This window comes from Tauraco erythrolophus, chromosome Z, assembly GCF_009769465.1.
Source record: "Tauraco erythrolophus isolate bTauEry1 chromosome Z, bTauEry1.pri, whole genome shotgun sequence".
Taxonomy (NCBI): Eukaryota; Metazoa; Chordata; class Aves; order Musophagiformes; family Musophagidae; genus Tauraco; species Tauraco erythrolophus.
Window position 1 is genome coordinate 92,164,488 of NC_141496.1, and position 25,168 is coordinate 92,189,655.

At 37.1% G+C, this 25,168-nt stretch overlaps 1 protein-coding gene across 2 annotated transcripts in view; it reads left to right on the forward strand.

Annotated features, from left to right (window-relative positions):
- BRD10 (bromodomain containing 10) overlaps positions 1-25,168 on the forward strand; it is a 51,526-nt gene that overhangs the window by 15,309 nt on the left and 11,049 nt on the right. The window contains exons 4-6 of one of the 2 annotated variants that reach the window (XM_086629482.1): positions 8,571-8,647; positions 13,266-13,371; positions 21,895-21,902. In XM_086629482.1, coding sequence (XP_086485608.1) covers positions 8,571-8,647; positions 13,266-13,371; positions 21,895-21,902 — 191 coding nt within the window. The remainder of the gene's footprint in view (positions 1-8,570; positions 8,648-13,265; positions 13,372-21,894; positions 21,903-25,168) is intronic. The other variant, XM_086629481.1, reaches the window with a different exon arrangement.

The window sequence follows — 25,168 nt, forward strand, 5'->3', positions numbered from 1 at the left end:
CTGCACGTGTCTCGTGTGTCTGTTCAGTGAGAAGTGATGGAAATTCCTCTTCTCCGCCTTCGCTTTTCCTGTGTCTCTAAGGAGGTGATGGGCTGGATCTGACAGTGTAAGTTACACTTGGATCACGTGTTCGTTTCCGTTCGCACAGAGGGCATAAAATCTGCAGGTGGCAGGCGTTGTCCTGGGCATGATATGAAGGGTCTTGTTTCTTTTGATGCTCTCTTGTCCTTTATCTCTTAATACGTTGAGGCATTTCCTTTCCTGTTCTGCCTACTTCCTCGTTACAAATTTTGACCTCACCGGAGAAAATTTTCGTAAGGCGTTACAGTATTATGAGAAAGAGCTTTTTCTTCCTGCACTTGTTAAGTGCCTGTTAGTCCTGTAGCTATTAGGCTGAAATGGACAGGATTTTGTTGCATTTGTGCGAAGGCCTTACTGTTTGTAATGTTTCATGATGTTTAAGGCTAAACAGTATTTCTCAAAGCTCTTTTGAAATTTTAGCTTCTGTTTAAAGATACCCTTTCAATGTAGAACAGAGAAGGAGATTTGGTTAAACTTCTTCTGAATTCACAGAAACACTTGATTTAATCTGATCAGAGCCATAATCACTCTTTATAATGTTCTTTAGAAGTACAGGAGATAGAAAAGCGCGTCAAGAATGTGAAAGTGAATACCTTCCCTTATTTTGTAACAAGGTGATTTTTATTATTCCTGCTATTGGTTCTCTAAGGCCACTAAATGTACCTTTGAGTCACAGTTCATGTTTCTGTTGAGATGATTTACACGTTCCTGACTTGCTGTAGCAGTGGTACCCAAAACACACTGTTCGTGAATATAGACTGTTTATGCAGCTTTTTTAGCTGAAAGCTTCCCATAACTATTGTGAGCAGAACTTACTGGAGAACACAGCCGTGTCTTGAGCACTGCCATAGTTAGGAGGTTTTCTTACCAGTTATGAAAAGGAAGATGTAATCGCTTAATTGAGTCTGTGTCTTTCAAACAAGGTGATGGTAATTACTGTGGCAGTGTTCCATGTCCATATTACTGACATAGTACCGAACATGATGGAAAGACAGAATCAGAGTAGTTCTGTAATTAACTTGGATGCTACGTATTAATTTTAAGCGTATTTTATTACTGGAGTTAGATAAGTTAGGCTATGAATCCTTGAGTCTGACTGTGACAATAGTGACAGGCTTGTTGGATCTGGACTAAGACACCTATGCTGAAGTAAATTGTGGGGTACAAGGAAGATTGCAGTGCAAGGCACAGTACAAAAGCGTGAGAATTCTGTGACTGCGTGCTTGAAACAGGGATTGGATGAAGTTCAGAATACCTGTAGGGTTGAGAAATAGCAGGGACCACAGGCTGCTTGAAATAGAAATAACTGCTGTGCCTGAGGCAGAGGTTGAAGTAAGTGTAAGCTGAATCTCTTTTATTCCAGTTGGTGTAGAAAACACCAATGTAACACACACCTTTAGAAGAACTTGGCTGTAAATCCTATACCCTATACTTGTGCTCTGAAAGATTCATAGCAGTCCACCTGCTTAAAGTCTATTTCACAGTTATGTTTTATTTCTTTAGATTACTATTACTTTTTATGTAGGAAATCAACCATTGCTTGAATATGAAGAAATTTAATTTAACAGCCTGGCAGCCGTTTTGTAGTGCCTGGTGTACTGTCCTTGGGAGTAACTTCACTTTTGTCCTCAGAGTTATAGATACCTTGTTGTAAAGCTGTCTGGCCTCTACATCTGGAACAGCCTGTTAACAGCTTTGAAAACATTGAGTGAGGTGATCTACCAAGTTGTAACCATGTACTCAGTACACTAAGCTGCAGCGTCAGTGTTTTCAGAGACAGGTTCCACTGAGGTTTCCTTTGGTTTACTTAGTTGTTCGGTAAATCAGCGTTATTAATGCCCTCATTCAGACCTGCTTTGCTGTGCCAGTGTGTCAGGAAGCTTCAAAAGTCTATAGAAATGCTTCATTTTGCGGATTATTGCACATTATATTTTCTAAAAGAGGAGCCATTGGAAGCAAGATAGAGGACTAGGAGAGGAAAGAGAAAACAGGACATGCTCAGTGGTTGCCAAGTCTTTGAAAGGCAGGAAATGTCTTACCAATCTGTGAACAGGAAAATTCAGGCCAGTTTTTCAATTTGAGAACAGTGGAGTTGCTGCTAGAGTTCAGTGAGAACACAGGAATTGTTGCAGTTGGAGGGGGCTAACTTGACTTTATTTTACCATGGCAAACACTGCTGAGTTAGTGTTTGATGTCAAAAACATCCATTTCCCCATCTGGGGGATCGAAGCTTTGCTGCATATGCAGCAAAACATGCATTTTTATCAAAAATTATTATTAAAATAAGTTTTTACTAAAAATTGCTCTATGTTATCACTTTGTAATTTGAAGCATAGATTGACATTACTTTTGTTCTTCAAGGAGGAGCCACGAAGACTCAGATGTCATAGTTGAAAGCAAAAAGTTTTGCTAGATGTGTAAAAATGTTCCTGTTTTCAAGTCAAAATGGTTCATGTTATGATAACTTATAAATGGATTGTGTTTTCCTTGCTGAGGTAATTCATAAACATCAAGAGCGTTTCTGTGGCTGTTTTATTTGTCTGCGTTTCTGTGCCTCTAAAATAGGACTGGAAGAGATCTGAAATATAATTTATTTATTTATGCCCCCTTCTTCACCTTCAGATGTCAACTTCAGTTTTAGTTGCTTCTGAACTCCCTAGTGAGTTTTTTGAATGCTTGTAACTAGTGTCCAGGCCTTCGGTTTAGGTTTGTTAGTTGCCTGCATGTCTATTCAGTGATAACATCTGTGGAGTTTGCTTTGGCTTGAAAGGAAAACCTGTGGCAACCAGACATCTTCTGCACCTACTCAAATAACATCTGAGAATTTTCTCGGAGCTGGCTAAGGGGCTGTTGGCGTAAAATGTTGATTTCCAGTGAATCTTAGAACAGAAGTATTCCAACAGTGGTGTTATTTGAAAGGAATAAATGGAAAGATCTGTAGATTGGATTTGGTTTTCATTGTAAGGAATGAATTTGTTTAACAAATTTCTTGATGACAATTATAAATACGTGGAACGAAAGTCAGTAAAAAACAGCTCGTAACTTTATCAGTTGAAAGTATAAAGTAATCCAATCTCTTGGAGTTGAAGTTAGAACAGATGATAACTCGAAACAGTATTAATTCAAATAAGAGATATTTCTTCCACTTGATTTATTGTGTTCACTGTTAATTTATCGTTAGAAATTAAAAAGCAGTAGTGTAAAAATTGTTCACCTTTGAATCATTTTGCTCAGTTATTTTGGTTAGTTTTGGTTTGTTATATGAAGTGCTGTCTTTGCTTTCAGACTGAGGCATACGTGAAACCTGGAATACACTGTTCCAAACAGTACAAATCTCTCAGTGTTTTCCAGTTTGTTGTTCATTGACTTTGAAATCAGCTTTTCGCAGAACAGCGTTTGTTGCACGTTCGCGCTAGTACTTCCACTAACCTCACTGACTGGCACCGATACCCTACAGGTTTCCATCCTCATCATCCTTTAAGCACCACACGCTGTCTGGGTGGACAGGGGTGTATCTCAACTAATGTTGCTTGTGTCTGCTGAATACAGTTTCCAGCTTTTTTGGTACATGAGTAAGGACTTAATGAAGTAAGTTTACTGTGGGGAACCTGTATTTTGCTGCATTCTTGCTGCAGGATGGAGTTTGTTTTCATTCAGAAAAACAATGTCCTGAGACCTAAAATGTTGCACAACTGCACTGTCCTTTACTGCAGACTGTATGCATTTTGACAGTGTTCTTGTTTCAATTTAGCATCCAAGTGGTCTATTTCAGCAGGTGAAGTCAGGAAATGTGCCAGTAGAGCTTTTGGGATCTGATGCTACCAGCTCCAGGTATAGGTTGGTGGTTTTTGGAGAGAAATATTGCCTCAAATCAATAGTTTTGTTTTATATCCACAGATGACTGAATTATAGTTTAATTTAGGATAAGATTTGTTGTAGTTTTCTTGAAGAATAAAGTGATGGTGTATTTTCCCCTTTATTCTCTGATAGACAATGGAGAGGACCCTGTTTGTTGAACAGTCCTGATTCACCCACTGAGCATGGAGTGTTCTTGCCTTAGGTTTCTGTAGTTGTCCCTTCCCTACACTCAGGAACAGCTTAGCTCTCTGTCAACATTGGAGGTGGTGTAAAAAGAGCTGATCCTCTCCTGCAGCATAGCAGGGGAAAAGAGATGATCGTTGACAACTTTTATCCAGGGTGAGATGTCTCATGGTCTCTTCTGCCCTGACCTGAAACCTGAATGTGGAGCCTGTTGGAAAACGTAGTGTGGAGACATAGTAATTGTGGCATAGTAAAATCCTGTTAGTAGATGAAAGTAAGGCTACACAGGAATAGTGTAGGCTGACATTTCCTAGCTTTAGAAGAGTTCCATTTTGCAGCAAAGTAGATTTTTTTAAAATGTACTTTTGATGTGTATATGTTTGAATACAACCAAGCTTTTTTTCATTCAGTAATGTTATTTTATAGTTCTGGCAAGGGAGCATAAAGTGATTTGTGGGGGTTGGTTGGTTTGTTTGTTTGTTGTTTTCCCAAAGAAGGGTTTGCTATATTTGCAGTTGAACTTTATATCAAAAAGAATTAAAACTTTAATCTTTATTACAAGTATTGCCCCATAGTGGAAACAGGAATAAGAATACATTAATATTTATTTATCAGTATTTATAAAGCATTTATCAAATACTTGTCTAAGTAAATATTTCTCTTCTCTGCAAAAAAATAATTTATCCCTGTAGCTGTTGCCGGATAAGGAGGCCACTGTTAGTGCCTCAAGATGGTGCCTAGCAATAGCTTTTATGTAGTTGCCACTACTGAAGGAGAAAGCCTCTTCAGCTGCATGAAGATCATGATTTTCTTAGGACTTGTTGTTTGAGAACCTTTTAATTTGTTTTAATGCAGAGTGTTTTTCTCATTTCCTTCTGACATGATTAGAGAGAAGTGTGAAGAAATTGAATGGACAAAAACATTACCTGGTTTATCTTCCTTCTGTGTGGTCCTGAGTTATTGACTCTTACATGTTTGTTACTCATACATGTGTACTGTGCAAGACAGTCTTTTGAAGAGTCGTAGAGCCATAGAAAACCTGTTTGGAAGGAACATCCAGAGGTCATCTGGACTGATTCCTTGTTTGAAGCAGGACTGTCAAAAATACCAGATGAGGTCAGATGTGACTTGAAGACCTCTAAAGATGGAAATCTATTTATTGGGCCACTGCTCTGCCTTGCCCCCCAAGAATTTTTGTACTGAAATGACTTTATTTTTTTGTCTATGTGTAGAATTGTTAAGTGGCTTATGAATTACGGCTAGTTAAAGCTGGGGGCTGAGAGGTGGGAAGCAAGCAGGGTGTGTTGAATTGAAACGGGTGACCTGAAGAGACAATGCATATGAGCTTCCTTACTAGAATTTTTTTTTCATTGTTTCTTAAGTATGTTTTTCTAAGTCTGATTGCTTTCAGTCAGTGATTAAATGTATTTGTACATTGAGTATGCTCTGAAAGGTACAGTGTACCCTGATTCCAAATGCATCTAGCTGCTGTCAGAAACATTACTTCATCTGCTGACGTAATTTAAACCATTTTGAACAGTCTTTTTACCTAGGATGATGGGCAAAGGAGCTCTAGCAGACCTTAGCAGAGTGGTCTGAAAAGTTGCCACTCACACTTCATGCCTGTTCAGCCCCCTAGTGATTTTACGCTCCGTGCAGAACCTGTGCCCACCGCAGCCTGGCAGCTGAAGCTAGGTGACTGCTCTGCGGTGGCATGGCGGAGGAGTTAGCGTGGTTAGCTACAGGTGACATGGCCAGCAGCAGGTAGCTGGTAGAGGCTGACATCCCTTACCATTGCTGCGGTTTTTGCTGAACATGTCAGCTGGTGGTCTGAGAATCTAAACTAGCAGATCTTGATAGTTTTTTATTGTGGAAATCTGATCCTTGGTTAATTTTATCCAACGATTTTTCCACTTAAAGGTAAGTGAATTGCAATATTTTTAGGTGCTAAAGTCAGTTTGGAAACTCAACACACATGCAGCTGCATTGTCTCAAGAATACTAAATGTAAGTCTTCCTTTATCATCTTTGTGGTTTTTTTTTCCTAAAAGCTATTAAAGAAAATTTTTCTTTTTAAAAATTGGCAAATGAGAAATACTCTTTTTTAAAAACCAGAGATAACTTTTTTTTTAGGTAAGAGATTATCAGTACTATTGCTGTAACGTCTTTTGAATTTCAGTTTGGTATTATATGAGGATGTTATTAAGGCAGAAGATGAGTTAGCCAAAGTTAGTTTGCTGTGTATATTAATTCTCTTCCATGTGCAAATATCTGCAGTGTTGTCTTATTTTTTCGGTATATGATATATGCCTGCACCGTAGGACATCTGATGTGTGTAGTCACAAAGTGGGAAAGAGACTGGGTGCTGCTCTGTACAGATATATTCGTAGTTCATGGCAGATGTCAGCCTGGGAATTGTGTAAGTTTTATGGTACGTATATTATAGTAGGCATTCTTTATGATTGCGCGTATGTCGTACTCTGTTGTCAAGGGTTTTTTTTCTTTGATTCTGTTTACATGGAAGGTAAGGCTCATTTTCCTTGTGCTTTTAGTCAGTTTTTTTTTAATTCTTGTTCTGTCTTTTACTCTATATCTTCCCTAGTACATGCTTTTCAGATGCTGCTGCGAAGGAAGAAATATTTACTTTCTTTTTTTGGTAATCAATTATAATTCTTCTTAACAATTTTTTCACCCTTTTTCAGAAGGAAGTATTGGGGAAAAGAGAGTGTATTTCTGTTGACTCTGTTATTTTTTGAAGTAGGCTGTGTCATACAGCATCTGATGCTGAAAATATACAAGTAAATATTTGCTGAAAAGTTTGTTGAAAATATTCAAATAAAATAAAAATTTTCATTTTAGTCGTATTCAAATATTTATTTTTATAAGAAGCAAGACAGTCTGCCTGCCCCGTATTTTCATCCCTTCATGTGCTTGCCAGGTAACATTCTTTTGCAGGGCTGTAAAAACAAGGAAGTGCCATATCACCAGACTTCCTTTTGAGTCAGTTTGTCAAGAAAGCTTATATTAGATGTCTGCTTTAGTTCATTAAATGGACAGCATTGTTCTCAGTAGTAGCAATTATGTTTTTGACGCAGCTGGATTCATAAAATATATAACAAAAACGCTGACTTTTTGCCCACTATCAAAACGTCTGGATCATTATTATCACAATAGGATAGTGTAATAAACTGAAAACGTAGATGCCTAGGCATCTGCGAGTAGATGTGCATATGTGTACGTACACATCTGCACACACAAGCAAGCATCTATTAGGAAAAAATAAATGCAATTCCTGCCAACATTTTCATTAATATAAATATCAAATCTGCATATGTTTATGTTATCCCTGGAAGTGTTCCAGGCCAGGTTGGATGAGGCTTTGGGCAACCTGGTGTAGTGGAGGGTGTCCCTGCCCGTGGCAGGGGGGTTGGAACTGGATGATCTTTGAGGTCCCTTCCAACCCAAACCGTTGTGTTATTCTGTTACCGGGTGCCTGTAATGATTCTATTTGACAATGAATTCCACATTCTTTGTATGATTTTTTTTTTTAATGTTTTTTAATTCTTGTTTAGCACTCCTTGAATGTAAGCACTGTGGTAATCTGAAGAGTGATGGGTTTGGTCTTGATGAACAGGTCAAAAGCGGGCTTGTTTCAATTTACCATGTGAATATAGAAAAAAGCATCTAAGAAACTCCATTGTCTTACATATATGGCTTGGTGACATAACTACTTGATTTGAGAAATGTATGTGACTTGTGAGTCCTGATACTATGGGCAGTAAAGCACTTGCCTTACCTTCAAGGAGGTTTTTAGTTACATCCATGTTCATGTATAGCATAGATGAGTGTAAAAGGTGTTACAGGAAGGTGTTTGCTTTCTTCTAAAATGTTAGATTTTGCTACAGCCAGGAAAAAATAAATTAGTAGTCTGATTTCATTGGTAACTTCAGTTCATTTGGGGATTCCTAGATATTGCTGATGCTTTGAGGGTATTTTTTACTCTAAGATACAGAGGTCTCAGACCCTAATGTGTGGTTCACTTTACAGTGTCAGAGAACAAATCTTGCAGGTAAGATGCTGTATTTCTTAAGTTTGTGGCATAAGTTCTGGATTTCACTCCTTTCAGACCAGTGATGTGAATGTTTCTTTTATGACTTAAATTTTTAGGTGTTATATTATGGGCATTTTAGTGGGTTTGTTTTTTTTTTTTAATTTGTTTTCCTTTTTTTTTTTTAATTTCTTTTTCCCCTCTAAAAAGACCTACCTACATAGATACTTGTAGTTTAATGTTTGCTTTTGCCGAGTCTGGTTCTGATTCATCATGTTTACGTGACTTACTGTCAGCCATCTGTTAGTTACAGTTTAACTTTCTAGTCTGTATGTAATTTGGTTTTATTAATTAAGTACAACAAACAGTATTATGAAGCTTTTCTCTTTTAATCTTACAAGGGAAAAAATCGGTATCTAAAAAAGCAATCACAAAGAAGAGGAAAGGTGTCACAAAGTCTACCATACCAGAATTTCAGGTAAATTATTTTATTTTTGTTTTAAGAACTTGAAATCTGAATGTCTGTAAAATCAGTCCTTTAGTTTCTGATAGAGACCTTGGAAATCCTAATCAAAGATGAATTTCCTTCTTCTAGTTTGAAACGTTTAATCTGATAGTGGTTTTTTTAAAAGTGCATTTCACCTTTTCTTGGTAGAGAATGTTTTAGCATTTTTTGTTATGTGCGGCTTACATAGTATTTCACAGTATTGTTTAAGGTCCCAGATAAATCTGTTACAGAGCAAAACCTGTGAAAACTGGGAGCTGTTCATGGAATTTTTAAGGTAGATACAGTTTTTTGGAATAAAATTACTTGGGTTTTGTATGAGGTGTGACACTGCTCCTTGAATAGAAATCTAGCTTGATTTACTGAAGGACTTGCAAAATTTGTAGGCTCCTGTGCTCATCTTGTTTGCAACTTTTACCCCGTATCTGCACATGACCTTTGGACCAGAGAGCACTAAGAAAAGAGCGCTCATCACGATAATGTGGTTTTATGGTCATAGAAGTGTTACAGCACTGAAGTTCTAAGTCACAATTTGTGTGTGCATGCCTGCTTGGATTGAAGTTCTTCTTTGGCTATAATTTTGGTTTTTTTCAGAAAGCAATCTGTGCTATTCTGAGCACATTAAATCATGACTGTTTTGTTAAACCCTCACACAGAACCACTTTATTCCATGATGATGATGTGTTTCAGGTGGAGCTAGTAGAATTTCTGGCGATAAAATTGGTTAGTAACGTTCAATATTGAGATTTAAGTATACACTGACTTTCGGCTATATTCTAATGGTAGTCACTGAAAGGTTGCCTAGGAGCTCCAGAAAACAGGGACAGTGTCTAAAAATTTTATTTTTCCCAGCACATTACCTGCGTGCCATGGATGTACACTATTAGGTTAGAAGGAACTTTTTTACAGTATTAAACTACTGCAAATAAGTAGGCTGTCTAAAACATTACCTAAAATCTTAGCCCAACTTTTTATCTAACAGGTAAACTACTGTACATTTAAATATCTGTCTAAGTGTAAAATTATCATTATGTCATTTACCAATGTACAATGTTAATTAAAATATAGCGAAGTAATTCTGACTCTTTTGGTCAAAGTTAGGCTTTGTACCTGTTTTAGGTAAAGCTAAGATCCATTAGTATGAGCAGTTTAATCTTATTAGGGAACTTTTTAATAATTTAACCTGCCTTTTCAGGAGGACAGGCAGGACTGATTTGACTGTTACAAGTATTTGCAAGTATTAAAACATCATCTGTATTTGGAAAACTACTAAGACTTCTAAAGTCTAGTAAAGTATGCTTCAGCATGCTTTGCTCCACATAAATGGGTGGTCAAACTTAATGAAATTAAGTAACTGTTGGAAGGTGAGAGTACATTTTTTTAAAATATTTGGTAGGGCAGCTTGAGCGTAGATAGGCTCTGTGAGGTATGCCAGGGAGGGTATAATCATAAGAATATTGCCATCCATAAGCACTAGACCCCGTTGCAGTGAGTAAAAATTATGCTACAAGATTGGCTGAAGTTTAGGAGGACAAGGAGGAAGCACCAGTGATCTGGGGGAGTACACTAGGTTTGTATTTATCCACAGATCAGATTTGTTTTTATAATGATAGTAAATTTATAGATTTTGAGAAATGGATCATGGGGGAGTCCTAAGTTGGCATAGAGCTTGGTCCCCCTGTCTTTCCTTATAAAAATCAGGGGAGGCTTCCTGTCTTTCCTCTGTGAAGTTCTGGGAGTCAGTGAGGGTCTTTGAGAGATTACTGAGATTTGAGATTGTGTCTTAACAGGGAAGTTGAACACCAAATTTGAAAATTTACTGGAATATTGAAAACCTGAAGCTTCCATTGTATTCAGCTGAAAAACAGGATGCTTATTTCCTATGAAATTTAAGCCCCTATGTAGTAAGCACTGTGCCTGGTGTGAAGCTGGCTGTGTTGTAGTTAACATGTACACAATTATATGACTTGTACATTAGTGGAAATATTTCTACCTGAATCTTTAGGCCACCATGTAGTGTTCTAGAGAATAGGGACTAATTGTTCACTACCTTTGATAAGTCAAAAAGGAAACATTTTTTTCTCTTCAGATTCTTTTTGTCATGGTAGGTGATTAGAAGGCATGGTCATCAAGAGCAGTGTGTGAAACTACCAGTGAGCTATCAGAATGTGACAGAATGATTAGATTGCAACATTAATACCTTTATTTTTGCCTTCATGTTAACTGACCTGTTAAAACATACAAAACAATTTAGCAGGGCGGTGTTGTTTGCAGAAAATCGAACTGCTAAGTTCAGCCAATTAGCAAGCATGAGCAAAGCACACTGAAACATACATTAGAGTCTCATTATGAGAAATAGCAGCTAGATCCCATATCAAAATGGTCACAAAAAATACACTGCACTTTTTTATTACTGTTCTTTTCTTATTTCCTTCAAAATACTGGCTTCATTCTGTAAGATGGAAAGTGTTAACCAAGTGAGAGAAGTTCCAGCAGTAGCTCCTTCTTAATCAGTGTGCGCCTTTAGTATCTCGTCTCAAATCCCGCTGTGAATGAAGAAATACAGATTTCTTCTTGAAACTTTTCAGTACAGCATTGGAGTATTTAACATATTAAACTTATTTTGACAGTAGGTCCTCTAAACTGAGCTGCTGTTACCTCCCGTTTTTCACCTGTAACTGGCACGCAGATATTAGCCTCAAATGTATACCTCTTCTGAGGAAAACTGGGACTTAGCGATGTGATTACTCTCCCTGTCACCCCAGCCCCAGCACAGTTGACCTTGATGTATTTGCACTGTTTTTCCCATTGATGTAGTTTGGACTGATACACACTAACAATTTTGCAAATCAGATCCTTATGTCTCAAGTGGCTATTACTAAAATAGGGGCTGGGACCTGTGAAAAGTTGGCTGCTAGAATGGTTTGATGACACGTAGGAGCTTTCTATGATAGAGTCAAAGATAGAGTTGGTGTTTCCAGGACAACGTTCAACTAACAATAGTGAAATCATCCTTCTTGCAAACTCTTGCCTTTCTGGGAGTGAGTTCTAGAGAGAAATTCGCCCACTTCTAGCAAAGACAGTATTTTTCTTTGGTTCATAGTTCTGCTTTATCTTTGATCCGTGGTACACTGAATTAAACATGTCTCATAAGAGAAAATACAACCACAGATAAAATTTAAAAACTGAATTTCAGGTGTAGAGTTGAAGGAGTAGATTGTAATTGCGTGAGGAAAATCTTTATCCATGCTTTTATTGACTTTTGTCAAGGGCGTGATGTGACAAACTTACACCTTTTGGTGTAATAATACACTGTGCAGGAAAAGAGACGCTAGTATTTGACTTCCAGTTTTCGGCTTCTGCATTTGGAACTTCTTTAAGTGCTGGACAGACGTGCATGTGGAACCTGATAGAGTTACTCATAGTAATACTATTTTCTGGGTTAAGAGAGAAACCTTCTGCAAGTTAATTTTACATATTGTCTGCAGCAAGACAGTGCCAGTTTCCTTGTTCATTTACTATTTTAAACTTGATGAATGTGAACACTTCAAACTTAAGTTTGAGTCACTTCAATTCACCAATGTTCTCAAATGTACACAAGTGTTATGAAAATAATGGCATGTATGCATTAGAGGTTTCTGAAATTTATGTATTTTGCTAAAAGTGTCAGTTCTGTGTTTTAATAGTGAAACAAACTTGGGTTTTTTTAATATACATTTGGTTCAAATATAGAACTTCACATGTAACTTCACATGAAGTAAAAATATATTGTTATGAATTACTGTTTTGAGAAAAAATTCAAAAAAATTGCAGTTGTACAATAAAAGCACTTTTGTGGGTTTTCTTCTGTTTGAACTTGATTTTCATAAATTATTTCAACATGTTTTCAGTAGTAATGAAAGCATTTCCACCTAAGGGTGTTCCGAAAGAAGCAAGTCTTAACATGCTATAGCCTGGAAGAGCCTAACAGCTTAGTAATTTCCAGCTTTTTAAGTCTTTTGGCTTACTTAAATGACTGTAAGCCAAAACATACAAATTATTTTTGTTTGTTGATTTTTTTAAGAAAATAGCATTCATATTCTGAAAGGAAAAATGTAAAAAGCTGTTTTCTAAAGAAAGCAATAAGAAGAATGTACAACTTTTTCAAAATATAGCTAGGTAAGTAGATTTGATAGACATGGTTAGGTTATCTTTCAGAAATACTCTGTGTAAACCTATAAAGTCACATTCAGGAAGAAGCTGTGACAAGTGTAATTATGTTATAACCACAGTGTAGTCCAAAGCTAGTACGCTTTAATTCACCAGGGAGTTGTTAACTGTACTTGAGAAAACTTGGTAGTTGTCATTCACAGATGTTTTAAGAAAATACCTGCATTTTGAAATGGAAGCTTACAGGCAGAGGTATGGTTCATGTCTGAAGAGTGAAGTATTTTCTTTCTAGATTTTCTTCCTTTCATTAAAAAATGCTGTAAGAAAATAAGAATCAAGTGGTGGCACTAAGTAATAACATGTGCTGTTGGATTTTATTTAACTTCATTGTACGTTTTCCAAGTCCCACGTTACCAAGTGTTTGTGTTCATTTGTTTTTTAGCTTATTTGCACTAATCTTGATGAACTCAGGGAGTTAATCACAAAGATTGAGAATGAACTCAAAGATCTGGAGGACATTAAAAAGAAATCGGTATGTGACATTAAAAGCTTTCTCTTGTATGGGTATAAAAGGGTGTCAGTTATTTGCTGAGGCCTGTGATCTGAAGATTCTGTGCCTGTTCATAACTGTGTGAAGCCTCGTAGGGTTGATACCTGGAGACTGTAATAAATAGTGCTCTCTTCACAATGTTATCGTAAGTAAATTCAGTAACTGTGTTAACAAATTTCACTGCCAAAATAAAATGTGGGTAGTAGTAATACCTCAGAAGGAGTAGTTCGTTTCTGTTAAACATGTGACTGTTCTTCCCTGAGGACAAACTCTTACCCAACAAGCAATCACAGGATAGAGTTCTCACGTCTGCCCATGAAGTGCTGATCAAATCTTCTTCTGAGTGGATTCTTATGTTGCTTATTAGGATTCCTAATTCCTTTTGTTTGCAAGTAAGTTGTTAAAATTGGCTTTGTTTAATTTTTGTTCTGGTAGTTTGTACAGGAAGGTATGCTCTCTGGTTTTTGATACCAGACTGAGATACAAATTTTACTGATGTGCCCTGGGTTGCTCAGTGCATGCAGCTGAAAACCACAAAAGAATAACAGCTGGACAAGAGCACCCAACACGATTGGGGTTCTGTAGGAAGCAGCGATTCTCAAGATGGTGGATGTACTCCTTTAGTACTCATAAATAGTATTCTTTCAAATGGCCTTCTACAGCCAACTCTTCATATTGCTTTTCTCATTGCAGTGTCATTTATTAAACCTTTGGTAGGCATTTCTGTGGAATTTGTATGAACGATAGTAGTTAAAAATGTTCCTTTTTTTGTACCTTAGAAATTAGGCTGCTAATTTCTGCGAATGTCTTTAGTCTCGTGCAGAAACAATTTATACTTACATTATTTAAATAGAAGAGAGAGAGATGATAGTTGAGAGGCAATATAAATTAGGACTCTGAAAGACAAATTTCCGACACTTAGCGTAAGAGTTGTTAAAATATCCAAAGCGATAAAAACAGGCTTAACTTGAAATTATTTTGTAGTTGCTAAATTGCAAATTGGCTTTATGATAAGATTGTCAAGAGGTTATCAGAAAGGTTATGTCAACAATAGAAGAGAAAGCCAAAAATGAGAGTACACTTCAGCATTATCAGTAATCTTAGTATAGGTGAGACTTTTAGTCTACCAACAAGACTTCTTCAAGGGTAGACAAATGCTAAATATGTCATAATTGCTCCTTGAACTGAAATCTGATAATGTCATTATGTAAATAAGTTGCATGACTTCAGCAGGAATACTATGTTTAGTTGTAATTGCACCGTCTTAAAAAAAAAAAAAAAAGAGTAGAGGGGAGTTAAGATACAATTTATACAGCATTCAGCAGTTGTGAGGTAAGGACAATCTTTCTGTGTGCTTGTGTAGATCTATCACATTGTGATTCTGGGTCTCTAAACACTTGTGTTGGTAGAAATTTTATGTAATGAAAAAAGACTAGGATTAATTGCTGAACAAATGATTATAAGGAAACAGTGAAGTGTGATTTTTAAAAAATAATTATCAGGCAAATTTCATATTCACTTTAAAAAAATACAAATAGAAAGATGTTAAATTAAATGAATAGTCAATAAACTTGACTTGCTAAAATGAGGTTTCACTTTGCAAGGAAAGTCATTAGAATTTCATTTTTGATGTCTAACACCATGTGTAATTAGGTTAGATATCTTAAAAACTGGAGGAAATGCAGATTTTTCATTCTTCAGCTCTGACGCAAATGACAGTGACAGCTTCAGAAGCATCCAGCATAGTTTGTTTCAGATTTTTCGAAGTGCTTGGTCTATTAAGTAAAACATTGTTCTAATTTGATGATGGAAATTTGACCTAGCGTGCAAGCTTATTTTAGTACGATGGTATTCATTTTGATGCCATTCATGGACTTCTTTTGACCCAAAGGTGGTGGTGTTCTTACTACTTCGTGGTAACTTTATTGATTTTTTGTTTGTTTGTTTTCAGTAGTGACCTAGGTGAAGCAATAGGAATCCTTCTTCTTCCTGACTAACCTGCTTGGTGATTCAATTTTTAGTTTTTTGCCAGCAACTTGTCCAAAACCAGGACAAGTTGTTAGCACGTGCTACTGAGAGAAACCCTCAAGGCAGGCTTTCAAGCTTATTCGAAATACTAGCACGTATTAGAAATACAGCTTTTCTAATTTATATTAAGACTTTAAGCTACAACCTTTTTCTTAGTCCTAACTGCCCTTTGTTTCCTAGGAGACCATTCTAGAGTACTAAAAGGAATTCCTTCTCCAGAACTCGGAAGTGCTAGAGGCTGTAATGAAAGAGCTGAGCTGGAAGACTTCTTTAACATGAGTAAACTCACTGTTTTCCTGCATTTTTTGTAGGTAGTTGGACTGGTTCTATCTGACACTTTTCAGACCATCAGATTGAGCCAACGGATGACATGAGAGATTTTTATCCCAGAGAAGTGTTGTTTGGCAAGTTAAAAGCAAATTAGAGCAGGGTTATGTAATGGAAAGTCATGGGTAACTTTAAGTGTAGGCATTCCTACCAGTTTCTCCTGCAACAAATTAATAATAGACCTGTTGGAGAGGATTTTCACTGTTTAGTTTATTGAAGTAGTTTGTTTCAGGCATCTTTTGTACACTCGTATTGTCTTTTGAATTAGTGATGATTAATACTTTTTCCATTTAAAAATTCTTGCACTTCTGCTTGATTACTGGTGAGTTTGTTGTAGCGATGATGAGATTTGCCTGAGCACCAGTTTGCCGTAACCGTTTAGAGCGGAAGATGAAATTTGACTGCAGTTCTTTAATTTTAAACAGCAGTGCAACTCAGCCTTAGGAGTATCTCTTCCCAGACTGCTTCACTCTTGAACTCTAGCCACAGCTCTGAAGCGAGCTGCAATTTCACATGTGCTTTCAAATGACACAAGCCAAAACTGCTGCCAAATAAATAGTTCCCACTCTCTGTGTCTCTGATGGTTTCTGTTTTCTGTGCCACCCCATAAGAGAGGGTAGAAAAATTCTTTGTTCAGCTGCATGGGGAGAGAGTTGATCTGTGATAAACCTAACTACTTTTTGCTGCTGCTGAGGTGTTTGTAGCCCAGAGGAGTTTCACAAATACCCGTGCTTGTGTTCCGCCACAGTTTGAGGGGCCATTGTAAGGGCAGGAATGAGCATCTGTGGGCAAAAGAAAGCAGGACTGCTTTTGACAGGAAAGGTGCTGGTTTGTGGCAGGTGGAGTTGTACGTCATATTACAGTCAGGGGTGCTCTGAAGAGCTTATCCCTTCAGCTGCTGAACCTCTCCTTACCACCTGCTACATTTCAAGAGGAAGAGGAGAGAAGCTGTTAGTCAGATTTGCTATTTATTCAAGTGCCTGACTGGAAATCAGCAAGCGGGAGGTGCAGAAAGGGGGCTTGGAGAACTTGAGTCTAATGCTCTGTGCACTGTCTGGTGAAAGGATGAAGGCTGGCTTCCTGAGGAATGTCTGAGCTAGCACGTTATCTAGCTTTGGTACGTTTCTTAGGACACGTGAAGTGACATCCTTTCACTTTAAAGAAGTGTGACTAAAAAAGTAGAGTAAGACTGGAATTTATAGAAAAAAAGCACAAAATTTACAGAAGCAAGGATTAGATTCCAGTACAAATTATGTCTACTTTAATGCTAATAAGATGGGGAAGTTATGAGCAGTCAGTAGCCAATTATAAATCTGAAGAAGAAAATGTTGGCTAAAAATTCTGTTGAGATTTTATTGCATTTTTACTCCATGTTTGCTGAAAATTTAGACATATATAAGCATGGCAGTTCAGTTGAATCTGATGTCTTAGAAATGTGCTATAACTAGCAAATTGATCAAGATATACAAAGTAGCCTAATTCCACTTAAAAATCTACTTGCAGTGATATTGATAAAAAAATAGTTTTGACAAACGTGATAGTGAAGCATTTTGCCAGTATATCTAGGATAACATAATGGCTTCTGTCTAATACATGAAATTTCTTTTGTGAGGAGCGATGATAAAGTAGCACCCTCTATCCTGATAAGTAAGAAAAGTATCAACTGTCAGTTTCTGACATTCTGGGTCTCATTTTTCCCTGGTGTCTTCTGAGCCAGGTATAGTCAGTGGGAGTTGCAGAGTGAATGGAAATCTCTTTACTGCCTCTCAGATAATCAGCTTCTCTTGTGATTGTGTCATTGTTTTTTTGTGTGTGAAACGTTTAATTAAGCTATTCCGTAGGTCAGTTGTTTGTATTTCACTGTTGCATATCATAGCAGAACTTGATTTTTTATTATTTTTTTTTTAATTCCTTCCTGCCACTGTGTAGTATGAATCCAACAGGTTTGGAGATCCTTGAATCAAATAGTGAACTTGAGGCTTTTTTGCAGATGTCATTTTGCAAACTGACTTTGTAGTAAACATGTTTATTGTAAAATGTACTGGGTTTTGACAAGGACAGTTAATTCTAGACCCTGTCCTGATTATAGTAAAGCATAGATTGTCTTGGAGAGAACATAAATATTGAAAGATTCCTTGTTTACTGAAATGCAAGACTTTATTTTGGTAGTGCCATTGGATTTTAATCATTCTCTGCAAGTCTGCTTGCTAAGTGCATAGCTGTCTGGGGAGTGAGAAGGGAGGCTGGAGCCCAGGATTCCCGCAGTTAAGTTGACAAGGTTAAAACAGATAAAGGGCAGTACATTCCTAAGAAGGAGACCAAAATGTCCCTACAGGGAGAAAAAAGTCAAACAAAGGGGAGGGGAGGGAGAATTACTTAGTGAAAGGACACCAGCCAAGTTCATGACTAACTATGGTTTGGAGAAAATGCATTGAAGATTTTAGTGTTTTGCAGAGGTCTGTAATGCACTGATGTTCTTGACGTAGTAGTAGAAAAGGTAAAAACCTCCTATATAAAGATTTTGGGTTCTGTTATCTTCTAATGTTGTTCCTGAAGGTTTTAATTAGACAGTTGTGCTTCCCAAGACAGGTGGATGTCTTTGTCTGTCTTTGACGGTGGGTATATCTTTTAAACAGATGAATCAGAAGGGCTGAAAGCAAACTGAGGTTTTCTGCAGCTCTAAGTGCGTTTCACGTGCAGAAATCTGTATTTCAGAGTGAACCTGAAAAGTCAGAGTAAAACCCACCGGTTCAGGTCAGAAATATTTAGAACCTTAGACATAAACTTATTTATAGGATACAGGAATACGTTGGGCCAGGATGGCACATAATATTTTCTGTATCTACTTTTTCTGAAATTCCAAACAGGCTGCTGTTAAATTTGTTCATAGTGAGCAGAAGTATCTGAACTAAGAGAAGAGCCTGTTTTCTGGGTTTTTCAATTGGTTTGCTACACTTTACTTAAAAAAAACCCAAAACAACAACAACAAAAAAAACCTTAATGCAAAATGCCTCATTTACTAAGTGAAAATTAAAGTATTCCCTCTGTGTACAGTAAAGAAATGGGAAATATTACCATATGTTTGAAAATGTTTGGTAGGGAAACTGTGTTTAGACAAGATTGTACAGGGACTTCCCAAGAATGCTCAGCAGGAGATTAGGGCTCTTACTAATATTTTAGTGAATCAGACCTCAACTTCACAAACAATAAACTTGCCGTGTCTTTCTCGTTTGGGCCCCGTGTAACTTCATTATTACTGGGTTAAATCTTCTTCAGCTTTTAGCAAGAGGTGGAATTCCTTCTTCCCATTCCTCCCTCCTCTTCTCCTTTCCTCTTTACTCCCCTGCCCAGTGAAATATGTACCATGCTTGAGACTTTTGCATGAAAGGAGTTTTCGGTTATAGTTGTTTTCATCTGTGTTACTATATTTACATAAAGTTACATGCAAACAAATAATATTATAGTCTGAGAAATCCGTATTTACATACACGTTTGCAGGTTTTAGATGCAGAGGAAGAGATCATTACGCCCATAAATATTTAGGGTAACAGAATTTTAGTAGATCTCCTTGAAGTCTTGCAGCTGAAACGTTTTAATTTCAGCTTAGGTTCTGTGTTACTATGCATCTTTGTCTGTAATGTATCTAACATATTCTCTTTTTCCATTTTTTTGTCCCAAAAAACTTGATTCGTACTTTAGTCACTTCCAAATAGTCTGTTATTCCTTCGCCCTGGCTTGCCTGCATCTTTTAAAAACAGATACAAGCCAAAAATGTTGAATTTTAGGTTTGAAATTTACACGTTTACATCCATGCAATTTCCTGTACTTACGAGGCACGATTGAGCATGTGGAGCTTTTGGAAATCCAACTGGCTATTTAGTTGTCAGCCAGTGGTTTAGTTGTAAAATATGAATGATAAAGCCAATTTTAGGCTTCAAATTTTGAAATCTTCTCCACAATAATTACTTTTTCTTCTCTGATATTTGTCTTCTGCTTATCTCACTAGCTTTCAGTATTTTTTCCCCAGTCTTCAGTGTTTCTTAGCTGCTCCAGTATCTCTTTTTCTGCCTATATTGTCTAGTTTTTTCACAACTATTTTCTCTTCGCTTCCCATGATCTTTCATGCCTTTCCTCGTGTGGCTAAGCCTCCAATAACTGTTTGCTAAGAAGCTTTCATAAGCCACTTTTGTCTTGTATCTTTCTACAGTTCCAAATGTGAAAGCATGCATTCTGCATCAAAGATATGAGTGTGTACTTGTACATTTAATCTGGAACATTTTTGTCATAGAGATACTATTGTATATTCAGAGCATTTCACAGTGCTTGGGATTCTGCTCAGTTAGTACATTATTTTGAAAAAAATTATTCAAGGCATCCCTGTCAGCACACAGTTGTAACAAACCAGCTGATTTTAAGATATTCAGCTGAAGAACAGAGAAGTACTTGGCTATCCAGAGTTAAGAAGATGCAAAATTCAGCTGTATGAAAGGCAGTTAAGTAAGATCCATAATACCTTAAAAGACACAGATTTTTTTTTTTTTGTAAATAGTTCGAGATACTGCAGACATTCAGTTTCTTCATGAGATATGGAAGTTATTATCTTGAAGATCTTCTGATGAAGAGTAACATGTGACAGTTCAGTGCAGAATAATTTCACTGTTCTGAGTTAAGGTCAAAAAGGTAGTAAGGTCATGCTGATGCTAAACTTTCTCCTGTGTTTTTGTCTTTTATATCTTTAAAATAAATGTGATAGGTTAGTCAATGCAATGATGATCATGTAGTAATTTTGCCTAAAGAAAATCAGAACATGTGGCTAAATGTCTGGATGGAAAGTCATTTCATAGTAATGAACTAAATCACAAGATAAAGACATTCTCATTAGCAAGAAATTTATTGTTTGTTTGTTTGGGTTTTTTTACTTCAGTCTTTAATAAGAGAGTATGAGATACCGTTTTAGGATGTGGCTTGGTGTGATCAGATATCTAGGTCATGGAAGTGCAAGCTGAACTCTTTTTTTTAAAAAAACAGAAAGTTTGAGGGCTGATAATATATCTTTTCATTAGCTGCCAGTAAATGCTCAAAGATAAAATTGATTAAGAGATGTCATGAGTGAATTTGTTTTATAAGTTACTACGAGTCATTCTTCCTGACAATCTTCAGTCCCAGTCTTCAAAAAACATCAGAGGTTAGCTGTTGATGGATGTTTGTAATATTCAGAGTGACGTTGCTGAAGGTATAAAATACAAGATATTAACTTTCAGAAACTTTTGCTGTAGAGGATAACTAAGCATTTTCAAAATGAAAACACTTTCAATTATAGATGAGTTTGTGTAGTGTGAACACATAATCTCATCATGCATTCTTATTCAGTCAAAACTACCATTGAAGTAAGCATCTGAAAGGCTAGTATTTGGCTGTTAAATTGGTTAATAAGAACATTCAATATCAATCCATATCTGAAATGAAAAAGTTATCAATCTCTCTTCTTTAGGTATCTGATGTCCAAAGCAGCTGCAGACCACCAACTCCCTCTCTGTGTGACATCACTAGAAAACGCTAGACTGGTGATGTCACACATACCACAGAACCCCGCTGCAGAATGGAGCAGGCGTATTGAGGGTAAGGTAAGTTTTCTCCCTCCACCACCACCCTTTTTCAACAATATTGCATTGTTTCATAAGATTTCTAATTTTCTTTATTTTATGTCCCTGAGATATAAAGTAAAGATTAAAGAAAATCTTATAAAACTGCATAATATTGTGGTTGTGTGTGTGTGTATTTATTTGAAAACAAAACAAAAACTCCCCTACAAAGTTCAGTCCTTACCCCACATATCCATATCCTGGCTCCAGTCTGCTTTGGGGTTCCATGATGAGTATGCCAGAATAGTGTACGTTGCGGCATCACGGAGAGTGGAGTCAGCATTTCCTGGCTGCTCTGGATGTCAGAAACCTTATTTTAAAAGGTAAGTTTTCACTTGAGAATGTGTTAAATGTCTCTCTGTTTATACAGAAACATTGAGCACATTTCTAAAATGTGTTTTTATTGTGTTTGCATTTTTCAAATATAACTTAACACAGTTAAAAGTCACATTTTATACTTGTCTCCTGTCGAGGCACTTTCTCTTTTGTTCTGTTGTTAATACCTTATATTGTGTTTCCAGAAGAAAATAGTGTTTTCTTTGTCACTCCCTGGAACAAGATGGTAACTAGAAGTCAGATCCAAGGTACAGAAGCAGTGGTACTGGGAATGTGAATTACATACCACATAAGAATATAACTTAGTACACACCCAAGCTGAGTACGGGATATTTCTGTTTAAATAATCAGTTAGGAATGCAGGCTCTTATCAAACTTAGAATTAGCTCAAGTCAATTGAAGGGGAACAGTTTCTTCACACATCTACTAAAAGCAAGCTTTTCAGTGATGCAGAAAGACTGTTTTTACCTCTAAAGTATTGTCTTGTGTTGATGTAGTTGGATAATTTTAGTTCATATCTGCTAATAAAATCATGCTGAATTTCATAGACACCAAAAGGCAATGCATCCAGATCTCTGTTTCTACAGACCCCTTGTCGACGAGAGGGCTGAACTATGGGTCTGTAGTAGCTATTCCTTTGTACTAACCCTGCGATTCCACTAAACCACTCCTTATGGAATTTTTTTATTACTTTGAGTGGAACAGTCATGGCTACCTTGCTGTGGTCAGTTCCTTCTGTGCCATTAGATGTTGCAGTCCGTTTATTTGTTAATCCCATAGCGCATCAGGTCATACGCAGAGGTTTTATCTTTCATCATAAGGAGCTGCAGTCAGTGATTGAAAGGGACTTTTGAAGATCTCCCCACCTTGAAGCAGGACTGCTGTCAGTGCTGCATTACGTCATCCGTGACCTGAGAGGCCGAGTTACGAAAACGAGAAAGAAAGAATGGAGATTCAACGGCTGCTCTGAGCAACCTGTTCGAGTGCTGTGTGTTTCTGATGAGAATGCAACTTCTAAGGTCCAGGCCAAACCTCCTCAGCTTCAGTTCATAGCTGCTCTCCTGCATCGTGTCATTTGGTATTACTGAGAAGAGTTTGCAACACAAACATTTGTAAAGAAGTTTATGATCTGAGCAACCTGATCTAGTTGGAGATACCCCTGTTCCTTGCAGGGGGGTTGGACTAGATGACCTTTGAAGGTCCCTTCCAGCCCTAACCATTCTATGATTCTATGATCTGTGGAAATTAGTAGGCAGCTATATAATGCTGAAGTAGGGTGTTAAATCATAGCTTTATCAATTATTGATTGGCTTTATTTTTTTTTCCTGAAAAAAAACTAACGCTATGTTAGAGAATGAAATTGCATAGAAAAGTAATGCTAGATTTTGTAATGATTTGTCTCAAGGTTACAGACTCTTTTTTTTTATGCCCCTTTCTACTGTTTTAATATTTAAGAAATAATAGCAGATCATCTGTGTAACATCTGGGCTTTGCAGAAATCTTATGTTTGCACAGAAAACCAACTCAGCCACAATAACTTAGAAGATAAGGATCTCCGCCACACACTATGAAGTCTTTTTTGGCCCACATTTGTTCCGTGTCCTGACTATTTCTGAGGAAGGAAAATTCTTCCCGCAGCTTAAATTTGTGGATGTTGCCACTAACAGGTTTTTTATCAGCTCCTAAACCCCAGTGAGAGAAATGAGTAATTGGAATATGGGAAAATAATTAATTTACATTTTTAAATTTTATGTTAGTATAATCTTTGCATTAAAATTATTTGGAAGCAAATGTGGAGTTTTCTAGAGATTATATCCAGAGGACACTAACTAGCTCTAGAGTTCAGGAGGCAGGGGATTGGGGGTTTTTTTTGTTCATTTTTGTAAGCAAGAAGAAGAGTGACTTATATTTGTTCTTCTTTGAAGTGTTAATGAAGGCAGTGAAGTCACAGAATCATAGTATGGAAGAGACCTCTAAGACTGTCTAGTTCCACGGGCAGGGACACCCTCCACTACACCAGGCTGCTCAAAGCCTCATCCAACCTGGCCTTGAACACTGCCAGGGATGGGGCAGCCCCAGCTTCTCTGGGCAACCTGTTCCAGTGCCTTCACCACCCTCATTGTAAAAAATTCTTCCTTAGACCTGATCAAAATCTGCCCTCTTTCAGTTTAAAGCCATTGCCCCTTGTCCTGTCACTACATGCCCTTGCAAAAAGTCCCTCTCCAGCTTTCTTGAAGTCTGCTCTTGACTATGCCTTCTACTTGTGTCTGGCTAATCAATGCATGATACAGTTAGCATTTCAAAGTTTACTCAGTGGTCAGCTGATATTTATCTGGCTCATAAATACTCTTTTTTTTTGCCACTTAAGCCAAGATCTTAGCCTTATTTAAAGATAAATAAGTCTCAGAAATTAATTTCCTCTTGTTCTTACTCTGTAGTAATTTTTCATATATTTTTAATGCTACATTTTCACACATCCTATTATTTCCTATGTCGAATGCATGTACAGCTTTTCTGTATCCTGACAGTAGCGGTGTTGTTTATTTTTGCCGTTTTGATTTTTGTTTGGTACAACTCAGTAATACTGTATAGTATATAAATTCATCCTTTTAAAACTCTGTGAAATGTTATGTCTTACAAGAAAGATAAACCTGTGCACATAATATTCTTCTATATGTTAGCAATTAGTTCTGTTGACTGCTGACATCAGGAGGTGGTACCCAATGCCTCAATAGGCTACACTATCCACAAAGGCTGTTTTCTATTGCAGCATTCAGTGGCAGGTTTTATGCTGCGCTGCGTTGCACGTGCAGATATGACTGGCCACTAGAATACAGTTTGCTCACTGGTCTGCGTGCTCAACACTTACCATTATGTGGTCATGTGGCATAATTTCCTACTTAAAATCTTTTGTAGTTTCAATTGACACATGAAGGAGTAGCTATTAATTTCGTTGTGTAACATGTGAATGAGCATCCATAAAAAATAGATACCTGGTCTTCAAACAAGCATTCAGCCTGACTGATCTTACTGTACATTGGAGAGATCTGCTAGAATGTGTAGAAAGGAATTATTCCAAAGCCCATAGAAAAAACGTTGTCTGCTGAAAGGCAGCGGTGTCAAGCTTTATCCAGCTTTTCCTCCCCTGCATTCCTTGGTGTGCTGGACCCTGGGAAGCCGTGAAGGATATGAGCTCTATCAAAAGCTTCATACGTATATGGAATAAATAAGCTCCCAAGTCTTGCTGCTTTTTCTTGCAGAACCATAGTCTCTTTACTGTCTTACATCCTCTCTGACAAGTCAAGAGATAAAATCCTAATTTACATAAAATGCATGTAATTATTAGAGTGGCAGTAGTAGAGTGCACTGTCTCTTTTTGTAGCTGTTACATGTGTATGCATTGTTCAGTCCCTCATATAATAAACTAGAGAATGAAGTTTGGGAAGACGTAAGGCGTGCCGA